This window comes from Canis aureus, chromosome 7 (genome assembly GCF_053574225.1).
Source record: "Canis aureus isolate CA01 chromosome 7, VMU_Caureus_v.1.0, whole genome shotgun sequence".
Taxonomy (NCBI): domain Eukaryota; kingdom Metazoa; phylum Chordata; class Mammalia; order Carnivora; family Canidae; genus Canis; species Canis aureus.
Genome location: NC_135617.1, coordinates 520885 through 535291, shown reverse-complemented (window position 1 = coordinate 535291; position 14407 = coordinate 520885). Strand labels below are relative to the sequence as shown.

At 42.1% G+C, this 14407-nt stretch overlaps 1 protein-coding gene and 1 long non-coding RNA gene across 2 annotated transcripts; one reads left to right on the top strand and one right to left on the bottom strand.

Moving 5' to 3' along the window:
* Nucleotides 1–399: 399 nt before the first annotated feature.
* Nucleotides 400–14318, bottom strand: DYNLT2 (dynein light chain Tctex-type 2). Its single transcript, XM_077902697.1, has 4 exons — nucleotides 14151–14318; nucleotides 5146–5352; nucleotides 2474–2632; nucleotides 400–722 (listed from the first exon to the last, which is right to left on the bottom strand). The coding sequence occupies exons 1-4, from the start codon at nucleotides 14262–14264 to the stop codon at nucleotides 612–614; spliced, it is 591 nt and encodes a 196-aa protein (XP_077758823.1). The 5' UTR covers nucleotides 14265–14318; the 3' UTR covers nucleotides 400–611.
* On the top strand, nucleotides 3480–11673 carry LOC144316946 (uncharacterized). Its single transcript, XR_013382767.1, has 3 exons — nucleotides 3480–3548; nucleotides 4376–4429; nucleotides 11445–11673. It is a non-coding gene; the product is annotated as an uncharacterized LOC144316946 (long non-coding RNA).
* Nucleotides 14319–14407: the final 89 nt, after the last annotated feature.

Here is a 14407-nt window from a genome sequence, read left to right as displayed (position 1 = left end):
TTTTTTAAGAACTGGATTAGGTTTTTCAGTTCTTGCATCTAAAAAGAGCTTAACTGACAGATTAACGAAAAGAATGACCACACACCCTTAAGCATTTTGATTGGTTAGGAATGTGTTAAATACATGAATATCTTTCTTTCAAACTTGGTAATTTCTTTCCAAAGAATGCCTACAATGTATTAAAATACCATTCAAACATACAACTGCCTTTAGAAGTTTTCCAATATATGTTTTAACATTTAATGTGATACTTTACAAGGCTGTCATAATTGCTACATTTCCTGTAGCAAATTCTAATTGTCTCAAATCTAAAAAGAATAAATAATTTCCCTATATTAGAATCTACTTAGAAGTATTTATATACTCATATCTGTCTATCCCCTTATGTATCATTCATACTTTTATACTTTGGGGTAATAGAACTTTAATAAATATTATAACAAGTAAGTATGAAGGTAAAAACGTGGCCTTGTTTGTTGTTACAAGAATACAATGAAGCTTCAACTGGAGGCAAAAGTATAGCTAATCAAAGCTACTGTGAAGTTGGCAAATCTTCAAAGTCACATATCTTGGAAAAGTTGAGAAGCAAGCACTCCCGTACATGTAATGAGCTATTCACAATAGAGAGCAAACACCAGGGCCAAGGCAACATACGTTTCCGTTTCATGTTTTGCCCCAACCCAGCTGTCCCATGCAACATCCCAGATCCATCTGCTGGCGATCTGTGACACACAAATTTCGAAAGACCAACTTTAGGTAGAACATGTTAAGAAGTAATCTTCAAGTCTATACGGTATCTTAGATAGTGATATTTTGAAAGTAATTTGTCCAATTTCCCTTTTCCAGAAGGGGCCCCTCTTCTCTTCCTGGAGCGGTCCTTATCTGACATGGAGACTGGACCTTAGCAGAGCATCTGGTTGGGGATGAAAGCCCTCTGTAACTGGGTTAAGAGTTCTGCATACAATACAACTCTGCTGTGTTATAGTTCATGGTATGGAATTTTCCTTTCCATCCTTAAGGTATTTTCAAGGGAAAGTTTATTAGAACATTATTTTGAAATAAAGAAATGGCATTGATTATACAAGCAGGCTGTTAGAGAAAATTCTAAATCTTTTGCTTTGCTCACAAAGCCACACAATTTGACTACAGCCTACTTTTCCATGGTGGATGCACATGGCCACAAACCTTTCACGGCTTCTATATCTCCACCCCTTGAGTATGAATTAACCTTGGGACTTGCTCTGAGCAAAAGAATGTGACATAGTGTAACTTCCAAGCAAGGCTGTCACAGGTCGTCTGCTCCCACCTGCTCAGAACATTTCCCACATAAGGAAACCCACTCAGCCAGTACAGTACCGTTATGCAATATACATCCTACCCGTGTCTGCTACCCAAATATACCACAAGCACACAGGTTATTAACCAAGCACACAGGGCCCACGGCCTTGGCATCTTTGCTCTCCCGTGTTCTCGGGGGGCAGGTCTCCAGCACAGCTGGTTTCTTCTTGATGTTCAGCTTACCAGAGGGCATTTCCCATCTCCAGACAGCCCCAGCAGTCATTCTGCCACTCTGGCACATTGTCCTACCTTACCCTCCTCCGTGGAGCACCTGCCACCAACTAGACCTATGTGCCAGTGCTCTCCTCTCCAGGATCCAAGGCACCTCTGTGTCACTCACTCTCATGTGGCTACCACTCCTCTGCCTGCTTCCACATGCACGTCACTCATCCACAAAGACTGCAAACTGTGTCCAGCTGCCACACATTCACGGGCAGCTCACAAGAACCTCATGTGGCCCAGTGGTGTGCAATCATATTTGTAAATGACAATAATCCCCTTGCTGCTTACTGAGGACTCTGTGCCAGAGACCACGTAGAGGGCTTTCTTACCATCTCATTTGATCCTCAGGGCAGCTGCAGCCAGGGTCACCATCCCCATCTTACAGATGAAAAGAGCGATTAGGCCCAGGCTACAGGCTCTGACTGCAGCTGCCAGTGTTTGTATCTAGGCCAACCAGACTCGAACACCGGGCTGTCCCACCATCCACCCTATCCCATTTCTTAAACTCCGACCTGCGTTGTTTTCTGCCCTCAAGTATGGTAAAAAATCCTGGAGAATCATGGTCTGCGTCTCCCCATTTTCTGTCTTTTTCTCAGTACCTAATTCCCATTAGTCCTCAAAATAAATTTACTTGTTAATTATCAAATGACATTAAATTGTCAAAATTAGTATGATCAAGGAACAGGATAGCTACAGTTTAATAAATTATCAGTAGAAAATCGCCATCTCTGGGTTAGTACTTCTCAAATAATAGGTAGTGAAGGAAGACAGAGCTAACAAAATTGTCATTTGTCAGAGAGGCACCTTAGAACCTTGAAGTGCCCTGCAGGTGGATGGCACAGGAAGGGTCAGGTCACTAGAGGGGAGAACTCAGAGAACTGGCTGATAGATGCTGGGTCAGTGTGGTACTCACATTTATTGCCTGACCAGTCTTTTGAATAAATAATACTTTTATAACGAACTTGTAACGGTGGTACCCAAATTCTTTCACTGCTGACAAGATGCGGTCTGCTAATTCAAGTGACAAATGAGAGAAGACTTTATCATCATATTTGACATCCTTAAGACTCTCCTTTAAAAGAACAGGAAAAACATTTTCATTTTCAAACCAAATATTTTCTACATAAAAACTCAAGAAAACATGTGTCTAAATAATACATATAACTTAAAAAAATACATGCATTCCCAACCAAATAACATTAAATGACTGTTTTACCAATCGATTTCAATAATAATGTTGAATAAAGTTTATTTTGGCTTTTAGCTACATTCAATTTCTCTTCATTACCAACCCTTAACCTGTAAGTTTTCCTTAACTAGATCACCCCATCATACAGCTGTTAGGGAGACATGGGAATTTTAAAAGAATGCTTCTGGGGATTCTTAAGTAGATGAAGGAAATTTTTCTATAATTTCCATATTAGCTAAAACTCAGACTTGAGTTTTCCTAAAGCCTGAATTTCCTGGACAGGAGTTTGTATCATGTGACTCCTGTCTTCCCCAGTCTTCCTGAATTAAGCCACTTCTCTAGCCCTCTCCCCATGGCTTTGCACTCTACTGCTCTCTCAGGTCTCCAGGTGGACGCCGAGGAGATCCCAGGTTTTCCACCACATCGGCTGTGGATTAATTACAGCTGGGGAGACACATGTGTGTTATGAAGTACGAAGCTTTCCCACAGCCCATAAGCAGACTGGGCCACCTAGTGAGCTAGCCAACTGCAAGTGCCTTTGACTGACCTGGGCAGTGATGAATGAACCATGGTTCTGGGTCCTGTGATAACAAAGGAGCTCCTACTAGCTAATTTTATAGGCATGTAACAACAAATATGTTGCTCTTTTTTTGTTTGTTTGTTTCCCTTCTAGAATGGTGCTGGATCTAAAACTCTGTCTAGAAGCATTTGTTTCCCTCAGGCATTGGCTGTGGTTCGTCATCTTCCAGGCACTTAGTAACATCTATTCTCTTTTCTGAATCTGCCTAACAGACCTCAGGTTTCCCCCACTTGCTCTTTTTTTTTTTTTTTTTAAGATTTATTTATTCATGAAAGACGCAGAGAGAGAGAGTTAGAGACATAGGTAGAGGGAGAAGCAGGCTCCATGCAGGAAGCCCGATGTGGGACCCGATCTGGGAACTCCGGGATTATACCCCCTGCCAAAGGCAGACACTCAATCACTGAGCCACCCAGGGGGCCCACCCCCACCTGCTCTTATTTAACAAACAATGAGACAATGAGTGCTTGCTATAGGAAGATTCCCACAAGCCCCAGCAGTGTATACTATTTCTCTAGAGCTATGTTGAATGTTCTGTGAACCCAAGGGAAAAGCCCTGCCCTTATGACCTCTAGCTATCCACCTTCATATCCAATCAGCTGTTCCAGGCCCCGTCTTGCTCAACACAATTCTGTAAATTATGGCATGTAAATACAATTTGAAATCTTATTATGTTCAATAAATCTGAACTCAGTCTATGTGGTAAGGCCAAGCAAGAGACACACCAAAATGTATACTCTCATGTCACATTATGTCTGCTGTTAATGTTTAGATAAGAAGGTAATCAGTAATTACTTTATCGTATTAAATTGAGTTGACATTCTTTATTTCCTTAAGTCATACTATCATTGCCAAATATCATCCAACAATTAATAGTTCAGCTTAGAAATGTACCTGTCTATGGTAGTCGAGGGAGGCTAGAGTAGCCCTCTTAAATATTCTTCTGTATTAATAAAAGTTAATTCATTTAGATAATTAACTTTGATATAATTAAAAAGGTATTAATCATTTATACAAAATAAATTACATTGAAACTTTCTTCCCAACAGCTAGCTCACATCAGTTGTTACTGAGGGAATTCACCTTGTGAACTGACAGAGGAGGTAAGTTTGAAACAAGGAACATATGTCGGGTAGACTCAGGCTTGGTGGAGTCCCTGAGGGGAATCCAGCCATCAGAAAATTTTGCCTGGGTGCCTGGTGCCCAGAAATGGAGACCACAGATGAAAAGGGGATTCCTCAAACTTTCTATAAACATTTTAAAAGATTTGGTCCTTTATTACGAAAGATGGAATTCTTTCTGTCTGAACAACATAGCCCTCAGATGCCAACACTCATTTAAATAATGCTGGTATTAATATTAGTATTGCAGTATTATTTTATAAAATTGAAGAAGCTTTTTTGGACTAGCCTGGAAACAACCACCTTAAATGACCTTTAGATTCCAGTCAGTTTAAAAAAGGGAACCTGTGCGCATGTTGGCAGCCACTTGTCCTTAGACGTGTTAGTGTACAGGAACCAACTGTTCATACCCATTTACAGATTCAGTGTGTCTTGTTTAACTCATTTCTCCAAATATGGGAAAACCTGAAACCTGAGGGATAAATAATTTATGGATAATTAAAAGTTGAAATAACAAAAGAGTTAAATCTAGCTCACAGCATCAATGTGAAGATTCTTGAGTATGACTACAAAATACTGTCATTTTCAGAAATAAGTGCTGCAAAAAAAAATCAATCAAATATACACCATAGATCTTAATAAAGTTTATCAAACCCCCAAAGCTAAGATACTGCTGTCATATGTATTTATCAACCTACCTTTAATATCTGCTGGACTTTAGTTTCTACTGAATGAGCTTGGAATTTTTTCAATGGTTCCATTCTATATGAATTAGCAAACTTCAGTTTTGCCAGGACACTCTTCCATTCTTTACCTAGATCAGCAATTGATTCATCAAATGGAGGCTCTACATACTGAACATCATGAAATGATTCTCTCAGTCTGTCTCTTAAAATCTGTGCATACTGAAAGAGCAGGGAAGGAGAAGAGAAAGAGATTACTTTTTTAATCGTACAATGAAATTTAAGATTTAAGAACCCTGGCATAATGGGACAAAATTGGCACAAAGTTTGGAATTCCATTCTACTTGACTTCTGTGATAAAGGAGTTGCTGAATCCTAGATTCACTGATTCACTCCTAGCTATCAGTTGGGTTAAAGAAAAAAAAGAAGAATCTAACTAGCTAGCTATCATCTATTTATCTATAAACACAAATTTGCATACGTATATTTAAAATATACATGGAAGATACAAAAGAACCAGAAACAAGACAGGCCTCCAGAGAGGACAATTGGGGGGGCTAGGAGACAGGCATGTTAAGAAAACTTTCTGGTTCTCTACCCTGAGATTATGAAAATATTATCCTTCATAGTCTTACAATTTTAATTTACTTTTACTTGTCTTCAAATAAATACCATTATTTCTGTAAGTCTTTACATAACATTTACATAAATAAGTTTTAAGTTGAAAAGATAACAAAAGTGTATTGATTTGGGGATCCCTGGGTGGCGCAGCGGGTTGGCGCCTGCCTTTGGCCCAGGGCCCGATCCTGGAGACCCGGGATCAAATCCCACGTCAGGCTCCCGGTGCGTGGAGTCTGCTTCTCCCTCTGCCTATGTCTCTGCCTCTCTCTCTCTCTCTCTCTGTGTGACTATCATAAAAAAAAAAAAAAAAAGTATTGATTTGGTACAGACATCATTCTGCTTTTGACATTCAACATTCATTATCTGCCATTCAACACTCCTTAAAGAAAAGGAGTTTATTGGTGCCTAATATGGTCCAGATAAATGGTCTAGGCTCTGAAGTTACAGTGGTGAGCTTCATTGTAATAGTCAGGGATTAATTGTTTGGCTTATGTTAACTCATAATCAAGTAGTCTGCATTCATGGAGGGATCATTCTAGGAGAGAGGAGAGCTGATTAACAATTAAAAAGCAAGGCAGCCCAGGTGGCTCAGCGGTTTAGCACCTGCCTTGGCCCAGGGTGTGATCCTGGAGTTCCGGGATCGAGTCCCATGTTGGGCTCCTTGCGTGGAGCCTCCGCCTGTGTCTCTGCCTCTCTCTTTCTCTGTTTCTCAAGAATAAATACAATCTTTAAAAAAAATTAAAAAGCATATAGGAAAATGAGTAAGTGAATTTAAATAGTAGCAATTGCTATAAAAATAAAATTACATGACTTGGTAGAACTCATTGTAATTTAGACCGAACAATCAGAGAAGGCCTCTCTGAATGAAGTTAGGTTTGGGCTGAAGCCCAAAAAGAACAAAGGCTTTAAGGCAAACTGTTCTAGAAGCAGGTTTGCAGTCAGTGTGAGTCCAGTGTTCTGAGTAACGCAGAGTGGTGACATTTGATTTGCTACTACTTTCCTGAGAATTTTTGCATCTACATTCATTAGGTTTATTGACCTGTAGTTCTCTTTTCTTTGGTGTCCTTGTACAGTTTTGGTGTCCAAGTAATGTCAGCCTCATATAATTAGTTTGGAAGTTATAGAAGTTCCTCTTCTATTCTTTTGAAGAGTTTGAGAAAGATTGGTATTAATCCTTCTTTGACTGTTTAATAGAATTCACCAGTGAAGCCATCTGGTCCTGGACTATTGTTTGTTGGGAGGTTTTTGATTGCTGATTTGATCTCCTTACTACTAATTGGTCTGTTCAACTTTTCTATTTTAGGAATTTACACATTTTTTCTGAGCTGTCCAAATTTTTGGCATATAATTGCTAGTAATCTCTTATGATCCTTTGTATGTCTGTGGTATCAGTTGCAATGTCTTTTCTTTCATGTGTTTTTCTTCTTTCATTTCTGGTTTTATTTGAGCCCTCTCCTTTTCCTTGGTGAAATCTAGATAAAAGTTTGTCAATTTTGTTTATCTTTTCAATGAACCAGCTCTTAATTTCACTCTCATTCCTGGTATTGAGAATTGATCTTTTTCTTTTCCTGATTAGTCTCACTTCGGGAAGGGCTGGCAAACTTTCTCTGTAAAGAGTCAGCTAGTAAATATTTTAGACACTGTGGACCAACTGTGGTAATTGCACTGCTTCTTCTCCTCCAACTCTCCTTTTGTCCTCTTCTTTCACCATCTCCATCTATCTTTTTAAAATAACCCTTTAAAAATATACAAACCATTCTTAGCTCATAGGCTGTGCAAAGATAGGCAGCAAGCCACATTTGACCCACAGGCTGCTGTTTGCCAACTCTTAGGTGGGAAGTTTATCAACTTTATTTTTCCAAAATATCTTTGGTTTCATTAATCTTGTTTTTCAGTTCGCTATTTCATTCACTTTCACTCTTGTTTTTATTACCTCCTTCCTTTTGCTTACTTTGAATTTAGATGGTTCTTTTTCTAATTTGAACTGATAGTTGAAATACTGATTCAAAATGTTTCTAATATAGATGTTTAGGGCTATAAATTTCCCCACCTACTTCAATAGCTATTACCTATAGTTTTTGAAATATATGTTTATTTTCAGTTGAAAATATTTTCTCTTTTACTTTATCTCAAGTTATTCAGAACCGTCATTTAATTTTCAGACAATTTGTACTTTTCTATATATTTTTCTGTTAATGATTTTTAATTTATTCCATTATGGCCAAAGAACATATTTTGTATGATCTGAATACTTTTTTTTTTAATTTTTATTTATTTATGATAGTCACACAGAGAGAGAGAGAGAGAGAGAGAGGCAGAGACACAGGCAGAGGGAGAAGCAGGCTCCATGCACCGGGAGCCCGACGTGGGATTTGATCCCGGGTCTCCAGGATCGCGCCCTGGGCCAAAGGCAGGTGCCAAACCGCTGCACCACCCAGGGATCCCCGATCTGAATACTTTTAAAGTTATTGGGACTTGTTCTATGTCCCAGGACATAATCCTAGTGATGCTTCATGTGCACTTCTAAAGAACATTTATGGGATCCCTGGGTGGCGCAGCGGTTTAGCGCGCCTGCCTTTGGCCCAGGGCGCGATCCTGGAGACTCGGGATCGAATCCCACGTCGGGCTCCCGGTGCATGGAGCCTGCTTCTCCCTCTGCCTGTGTCTCTGCCTCTCTCTCTCTCTCTGTGTGTGACTATCATAAAATGAAAATTTAAAAAAAATGTTAAAAAAAATAAAGAACATTTATTCAGCTGTGGTTGCATGGAGTATGCAATAAAAGTGCACTAGTTCAAGTTAATTATTGTTCACATATTTTATATCTTTATTAGATTTTTGTCTATTCTATAAATTATCGATATAGAGATGTATTGAAATTTCCAACTGTAATTATGGATGTCTATTTCTGTAAGAACACATGAAGTTTTTGTGTCCTGTATTTCAAAGCTCTGACTTTAGGTACATAAACAGGATTGTTGGGCCTTTCAGATAAATTGACTTAGTATTATTAAATGACTCTCTTTATCTAGTATTGTTTAGAAATGTATCTTGTCTTATACTAATGTATGTACTCCAGCTTCCTATTAGGATCACATGATAGATCTTTTCCCATTCTTCCCATTTATGTTTAATGTAATTGTCATGATTGTGTTTAAATCCTTCATATTTTTTGTTTCCTATTTGTCACATGTGTTCTTTGTTCCTTATATCCAATTTAAAAAAATATTTTTTTATTCATGAGAGACACAGAGAGAGAGAGAGGCAGAGACATGGGCAGAGGGAGAAGCAGGCTCCCTGCGGGGAGCCCGATGTGGGACTCAATCCCAGGACCCCGGGGTCACGCCCTAAGCCAAAGGCAGATGCTCAACCACTGAGCCATCCAGGTGCCCCACCAGCGTTTTGATATCTCCTCATATGGTCATCCCTCTGTTTGTCCTGTGTTCTAATCTCCCGTCATGTTAGATTAGGTCCACCCTAACAACCCCATTTTTTTTTAAAGGATACTTAAAAAGTCTTTATACTTGGGGATAAAGTTTTGTATAAGAGAATTTTAAAAAGAAATGAGAAGTTTAAAAGTGCTCTTTTAAATAGTTTTTATAAATTAAAAAAAATAAATAATTTACTGGTAAATGTATAATCCATATAAGTCATTCTTCTTTTTAAGTTTTTTTTTTTTTTTTTTTTTTTAATTCTGGGTAGTTAACATACAGTGTTATATTAGTTTCAGGGGTACAATATAGTGACTCAACACTTCTGTAGATGACTCAGTGCTCATCATGATATGTGTAATCCTAATCCCCATCACATATTTCTCCCATCATTCCACCCACTACCCTGCTGGTGATCACCAGTGGGTTCTCTATACTTAAGAGTCTGTTTCTTGGTTCCTAATGACTCCATTTTAACTTAATTATCTCTTTAAAGGTTCTGTCTGCAGGAGCCCCTGGGTGGCTCAGTCACTGAACCTCTGCCTTTGGCTCAGGTCATGATCCCTGGGTCCCGGGATCAAGTCCCATCTTGGGCTCCTTGCAGGGACCCTGCTTCTCCCTCTGCCTGTGTCTCTGCCTCTCTCTCTCTCTCTCTGTGTCTCTCATGAATAAATAAATAAAATCTTTAAAAAATAAATAAAGGCTCTGTCTCCAAATACAGTCACATCCTGAGGTACCAGGGATTAGGACTTCAACATAGGCATTTTGAGGGGACATGATGAGACATAATAGTCTGCCCTCTGACCCCCCCAAACTTATTTCCTTCTCACATGCAAAATACTTTCAATAGTTTCTGGTAGGAGTTACTCCATGTTGTCTGCTAGTTGAAGTCCATCAAAACTCTGTTTTATTCACCAGACTGCATTATGTTTTAGAGAAAAGAGGTATTATTTGCTCCTTAAACCTCTTAAAAACAAACTTTATTATGTTCTATTCAGAGAATGCCTCTCTAGAGTAATTGCCACCCCCCCCCCCCCACACACACACACAATATACTCAAGGGATACAGCTACAATGTATTTGTAACTACAGTGGCTTCCAACTTTAATGAGTCCCTTGGGGATAGAGCATGCATGCATGGTTTGAAAATAACAGATTCTAACATACTGAAACTTCACAACTCTACCATTTCTTCCTTATATATAATTTTGATCTTCTTTTTAAGAATTATTTATTTATTAATGAGACACACATAGAGAGACACACATAGAGAGAGACACACACAGAGAGAGGCAGAGACACAGGCAGAGGGAGAAGCAGGCTCCATGCAGGAAGCCCGACGTGGGACTCGATCCCAGGTCTCCAGAATTACTACCTGAGCCGAAGGCAGGTGTCCAACAGCTGAGTTACCCAGGCATCCCATAATTTTGGCCTTTTGATTCAGTTTTCCTTTTATTCATTATTTTATCTCTTCATTACAGAAAAATCTAATTACTTCTAAAAATTAGGAATGTCTTAAATATGATCAACTTTTTAAAAGATTTTTAAAAATTTATTCATGAGAGACAGAGAGAGGCAGAGACACAGGCAGAGGGAGAAGCAGACTCCCTATGAGGAGCCCAATGTGGGACTGGATCCCAGGACCCCTGGATTGTGACCTGAGCCAAAGGCAGACCCTCAACCACTGAGCCATCCAGGTGCCTCTGATCAACATTTTCACATCTACTAAAATAACCTGACTTTAACCCAGTGATATAGCATTTCCTCATGTTGAGCCTGCTTATAATCCTAAAATAAACGGAATTCAGTTATAAGATGCCACTATATTATAACAATTATTATTATATTAATATACTAATTAAAGGCTATTTGGAGTGCCTGAGTGGCTCGATTGGTTAACCATCTACCTTCATCTCATGTCATGATCCCAGTGTCCTGGGATCAAGCCCCAAGTCAGGCTCCCCGCTCAGTGGGGAGTCTGCTTTTCCCTCTCTCTCTGCCCCTTCTCTCAGTTCATGCACACACACACTCTGTCTTAAATAAATTTTAAAAAATCTAATTAAAGGCTGTTTGCTTATATTTAAGATTTTAAAATGTATGTACACAAGTGAAATTAAGCAAGTCTTCAATTTTTTGGTCATCTGTTTAAGGTTTTGGGATCTTTGGTGAGAGTTTACAGAATGGGAGAGAAGGTTAAAGAACCAGACACAACGCACATCAGTATTCTGTCCCCAATTTGAATTTATCTCAATCATTTTATTACAGTATTCCATTAAGTGTTCATCTAATTAGCCATATTTGGTTCTCATCTATAACACAAAGAGAGTGATAGTTCATCAAAACTCTATCCAATGAGGAATGGATTAATCCTCCAAAAGAAAATGGAGACGTTATTACTAGAAGAAGAAAAAAATGGATACAGCTTATATAACATTAAAATACATTTATATTGATTAAATTGTGTGGTGTACCTTCATGTTTCCAATGAACACAGGAATTGTCTACTACCCAAAAGTTAGAAATTACACATCAGTGCACTTACTGTCCTCATGTATATTTAGTGAGCATATGTGGCATGCATTCTCAGTTTCCTCACAATTTCTGGTCTATTAAAATTTCTGACTCCTAGAAGCCTAGGTCTTTAAGACAGCCCTATCAAATAAGCAACAATGACCTTGGTCCATGTCCCTTTACTCCCAGACTTTGGTCTACGTAACATCTCTCTCTCTATCTCTATCTCTATCTCTATCTCTATCTATCTATATCTGTATATATATCTTTTAGGATTCAGTCTTATTCATTTTTCAAGACCACTTCTGACCTTTAGCAGGCAGTAATTCCTAAAAGTCACCTTTGTCCGCCTCAAAATACAGAAATTTTTCTTTGTTGCTAGTGATCTATGTATGAGACAGATTTATTACCAGGCAACACCATTGATCCTTGAGCTCGAAGGTTAGGGGCACTGACCACTGCCTCCAGTAAAAAAAAAAAAAGAAAAAATTTCTAACTTTTGACTCCTCCAAAACTTAATGTATTGTCTACTGCTGACCAGAAGCCTTGCCAATAATACAAACAGCTAGTTAACACACGTTATATACTATATTCTTACAATAAAGTCAGGTAGAGAAATGTTTTTCCAAATTGTTACAAATACCCCTCAAATTTTTAAACTTATTTATTGAAAAAATCTGTAAGTAGATCCGTGTGGTTGGAGTTCATGTTGCTCAGGGGCCAAACTGCCCAGCTCAGCTTTTGGGAGCATGAAACTCCAGCTCCAACAGAGTAAGGTTTCTGGCCTCGCTCTCCTCGTGCTCTTCATTTTGTGAACTTGCTTTATCTTTCCTCCTCTCATCTGTTTTTCCCTTTGTAAAATGGTGTCATTAGAACCTAAATTGTTGGGACGCCTGAGTGGCTCAGCGGGTGACCGTCTGCCTTTGGCTCAGGTCACAATCCTGGGTCCGAGGATCGAGTCCCTGCATCCGGCTCCCCGCAGAGAGCATGCTTCTCCCTCTGCCTGTGTCTCTGCCCCCTCTCTCTTGTCTCTCAGGAATAAATAATATATTTTAAAATAAAAAGAACCTAAAATATTGCTGTGATCTGTTCTGATTCCTGTTTCATTACTTGAAATATTTAGGCTCTGCTCTCCTTCAGCCTGGCGAATGGGTCCCACGAAGTAGGTGGGAAAGGAAACCACGGGAGGAGCAGGCCAGGCGCCCCGCAGGGGGGTCCAGACTCCCTCTGACCTTATGGTTCCGTCCCCTTGAACAAATTCCTTCCTCACTTAATGTCTCAGCAAGAGGAGGAGTCTCGACTGCAGTCATGCTTTCCGGACTAGGATCCCACACAAATCCTGGTGTCATCCCACCCGGGAAAGTGAGTGGCATCCTCCATTAATTCCAGACAGTTAGTCCTGCATTTATTTTTTTTCTCCTGCAGGTCCCTCAAATACGGGGACTGCAGCTGCTTCTGAAAGCTCCACATATCGGACGCTTGTCCTTGAAACGCAGCACGTGTGCACTGCTGTCCACGCCTGCGCGGTCGTCAGGAGCGCGAGGCTCGGGTCATGGCACGAGGTCCTGGTGATGGCAAGAGGCCCCGTCAGGGGCGCAAAGTCCCGTCAGGAGCGTGGGTCTGCCCCGTCGGGAGCACCAGGTCCCGTCAGGAGCACGAGGCCCCGTCAGGAACACGAATAAAAAAAAAAAAAAAAAAAAAAAAAACGAGGCCCGTCAGGAGCGCGAGGTCCCGGTCACGGCACGAGGTCCCGTCGGGAGCACGAGACCCCGTCAGGAGCGCGAGGCCCCGTCAGGAGCACGAGGCCGGTCAGGAGCACGAGGCCCAGTCAGGAGCGCGAGGCCCGTCGGGAGCACGAGGCCCGTCGGGAGCACGAAGCCCCGTCGGGAGCGCGAGGTCCCGTCAGGAGCGTGGGTCTGCCCCGTCGGGAGCACCAGGTCCCGTCAGGAGCACGAGGCCCCGTCAGGGGCGCGAGGCCCCGTCAGGAGCACGAATAAATAATAAAAATTAAAAAAAAAAAAAAAAAAAAAGGAGGCCCGTCAGGAGCGCGAGGCCTGTCAGGGGCGCGAGGTCCCGGTCACGGCACGAGGTCCCGTCAGGAGCGCGAGGCCCCGTCAGGAGCACGAGGCCCGTCGGGAGCACGAGGTCCCGTCAGGAGCGCGAGGCCCGTCGGGAGCACGAGGTCCCGTCGGGAGCATGAGGCCGGTCAGGAGCGCGAGGCCCCGTCAGGAGCGCGAGGCCCCGTCAGGAGCACGAGGCCCGTCAGGAGCACGAGGTCCCGTCGGGAGCGCGAGGCCCGTCGGGAGCACGAGGTCCCGTCGGGAGCATGAGGCCGGTCAGGAGCGCGAGGCCCCGTCAGGAGCACGAGGTCCCGTCAGGAGCGCGAGGCCCCCCAGGCGCGCGCTGGGGGCAGGAGGGCAGCGGGCCGCTCACCGACGCCCTCCCCGCCCCCGCACTCACTGCCTCCTTCTCGAACATGCTGGGCCTCCTGTCCTTCCGAGGCTGCGGCGGCGTCTGCGGCGGCTGAGGGGCCGAGCTCGAGGCCGGCTTCCCGCCCCGCCCGCGCCTGTCCATGTCCCTCCTCTCGCCGCCACGCCCAGCGGCCCGCCTCGGCCCGCCTCGGCCCGCCTCCACCCGCCCCTAACGTCCGGGCCGCTTCCCGCGAGAGCTCAAGTCGCGCGCGTGCGCCGGCCGCAAGTGCGGCCCCCAGGGGGGCG

Bases quoted from the DNA above. Each gene is read 5' to 3' on its own strand.
- DYNLT2 (XM_077902697.1), bottom strand. From the start codon at position 14,264: ATGGACAGGCGCGGGCGGGGCGGGAAGCCGGCCTCGAGCTCGGCCCCT. The intron at 2,633-5,145 runs GTAGGTTGATAA...GTTCTTTTAAAG, and splicing joins AAGTCCAGCAGATATTAAAG to GAGAGTCTTAAGGATGTCAA. The intron at 723-2,473 runs GTGAGTACCACA...TGTGTGTCACAG, and splicing joins AGACTGGTCAGGCAATAAAT to ATCGCCAGCAGATGGATCTG.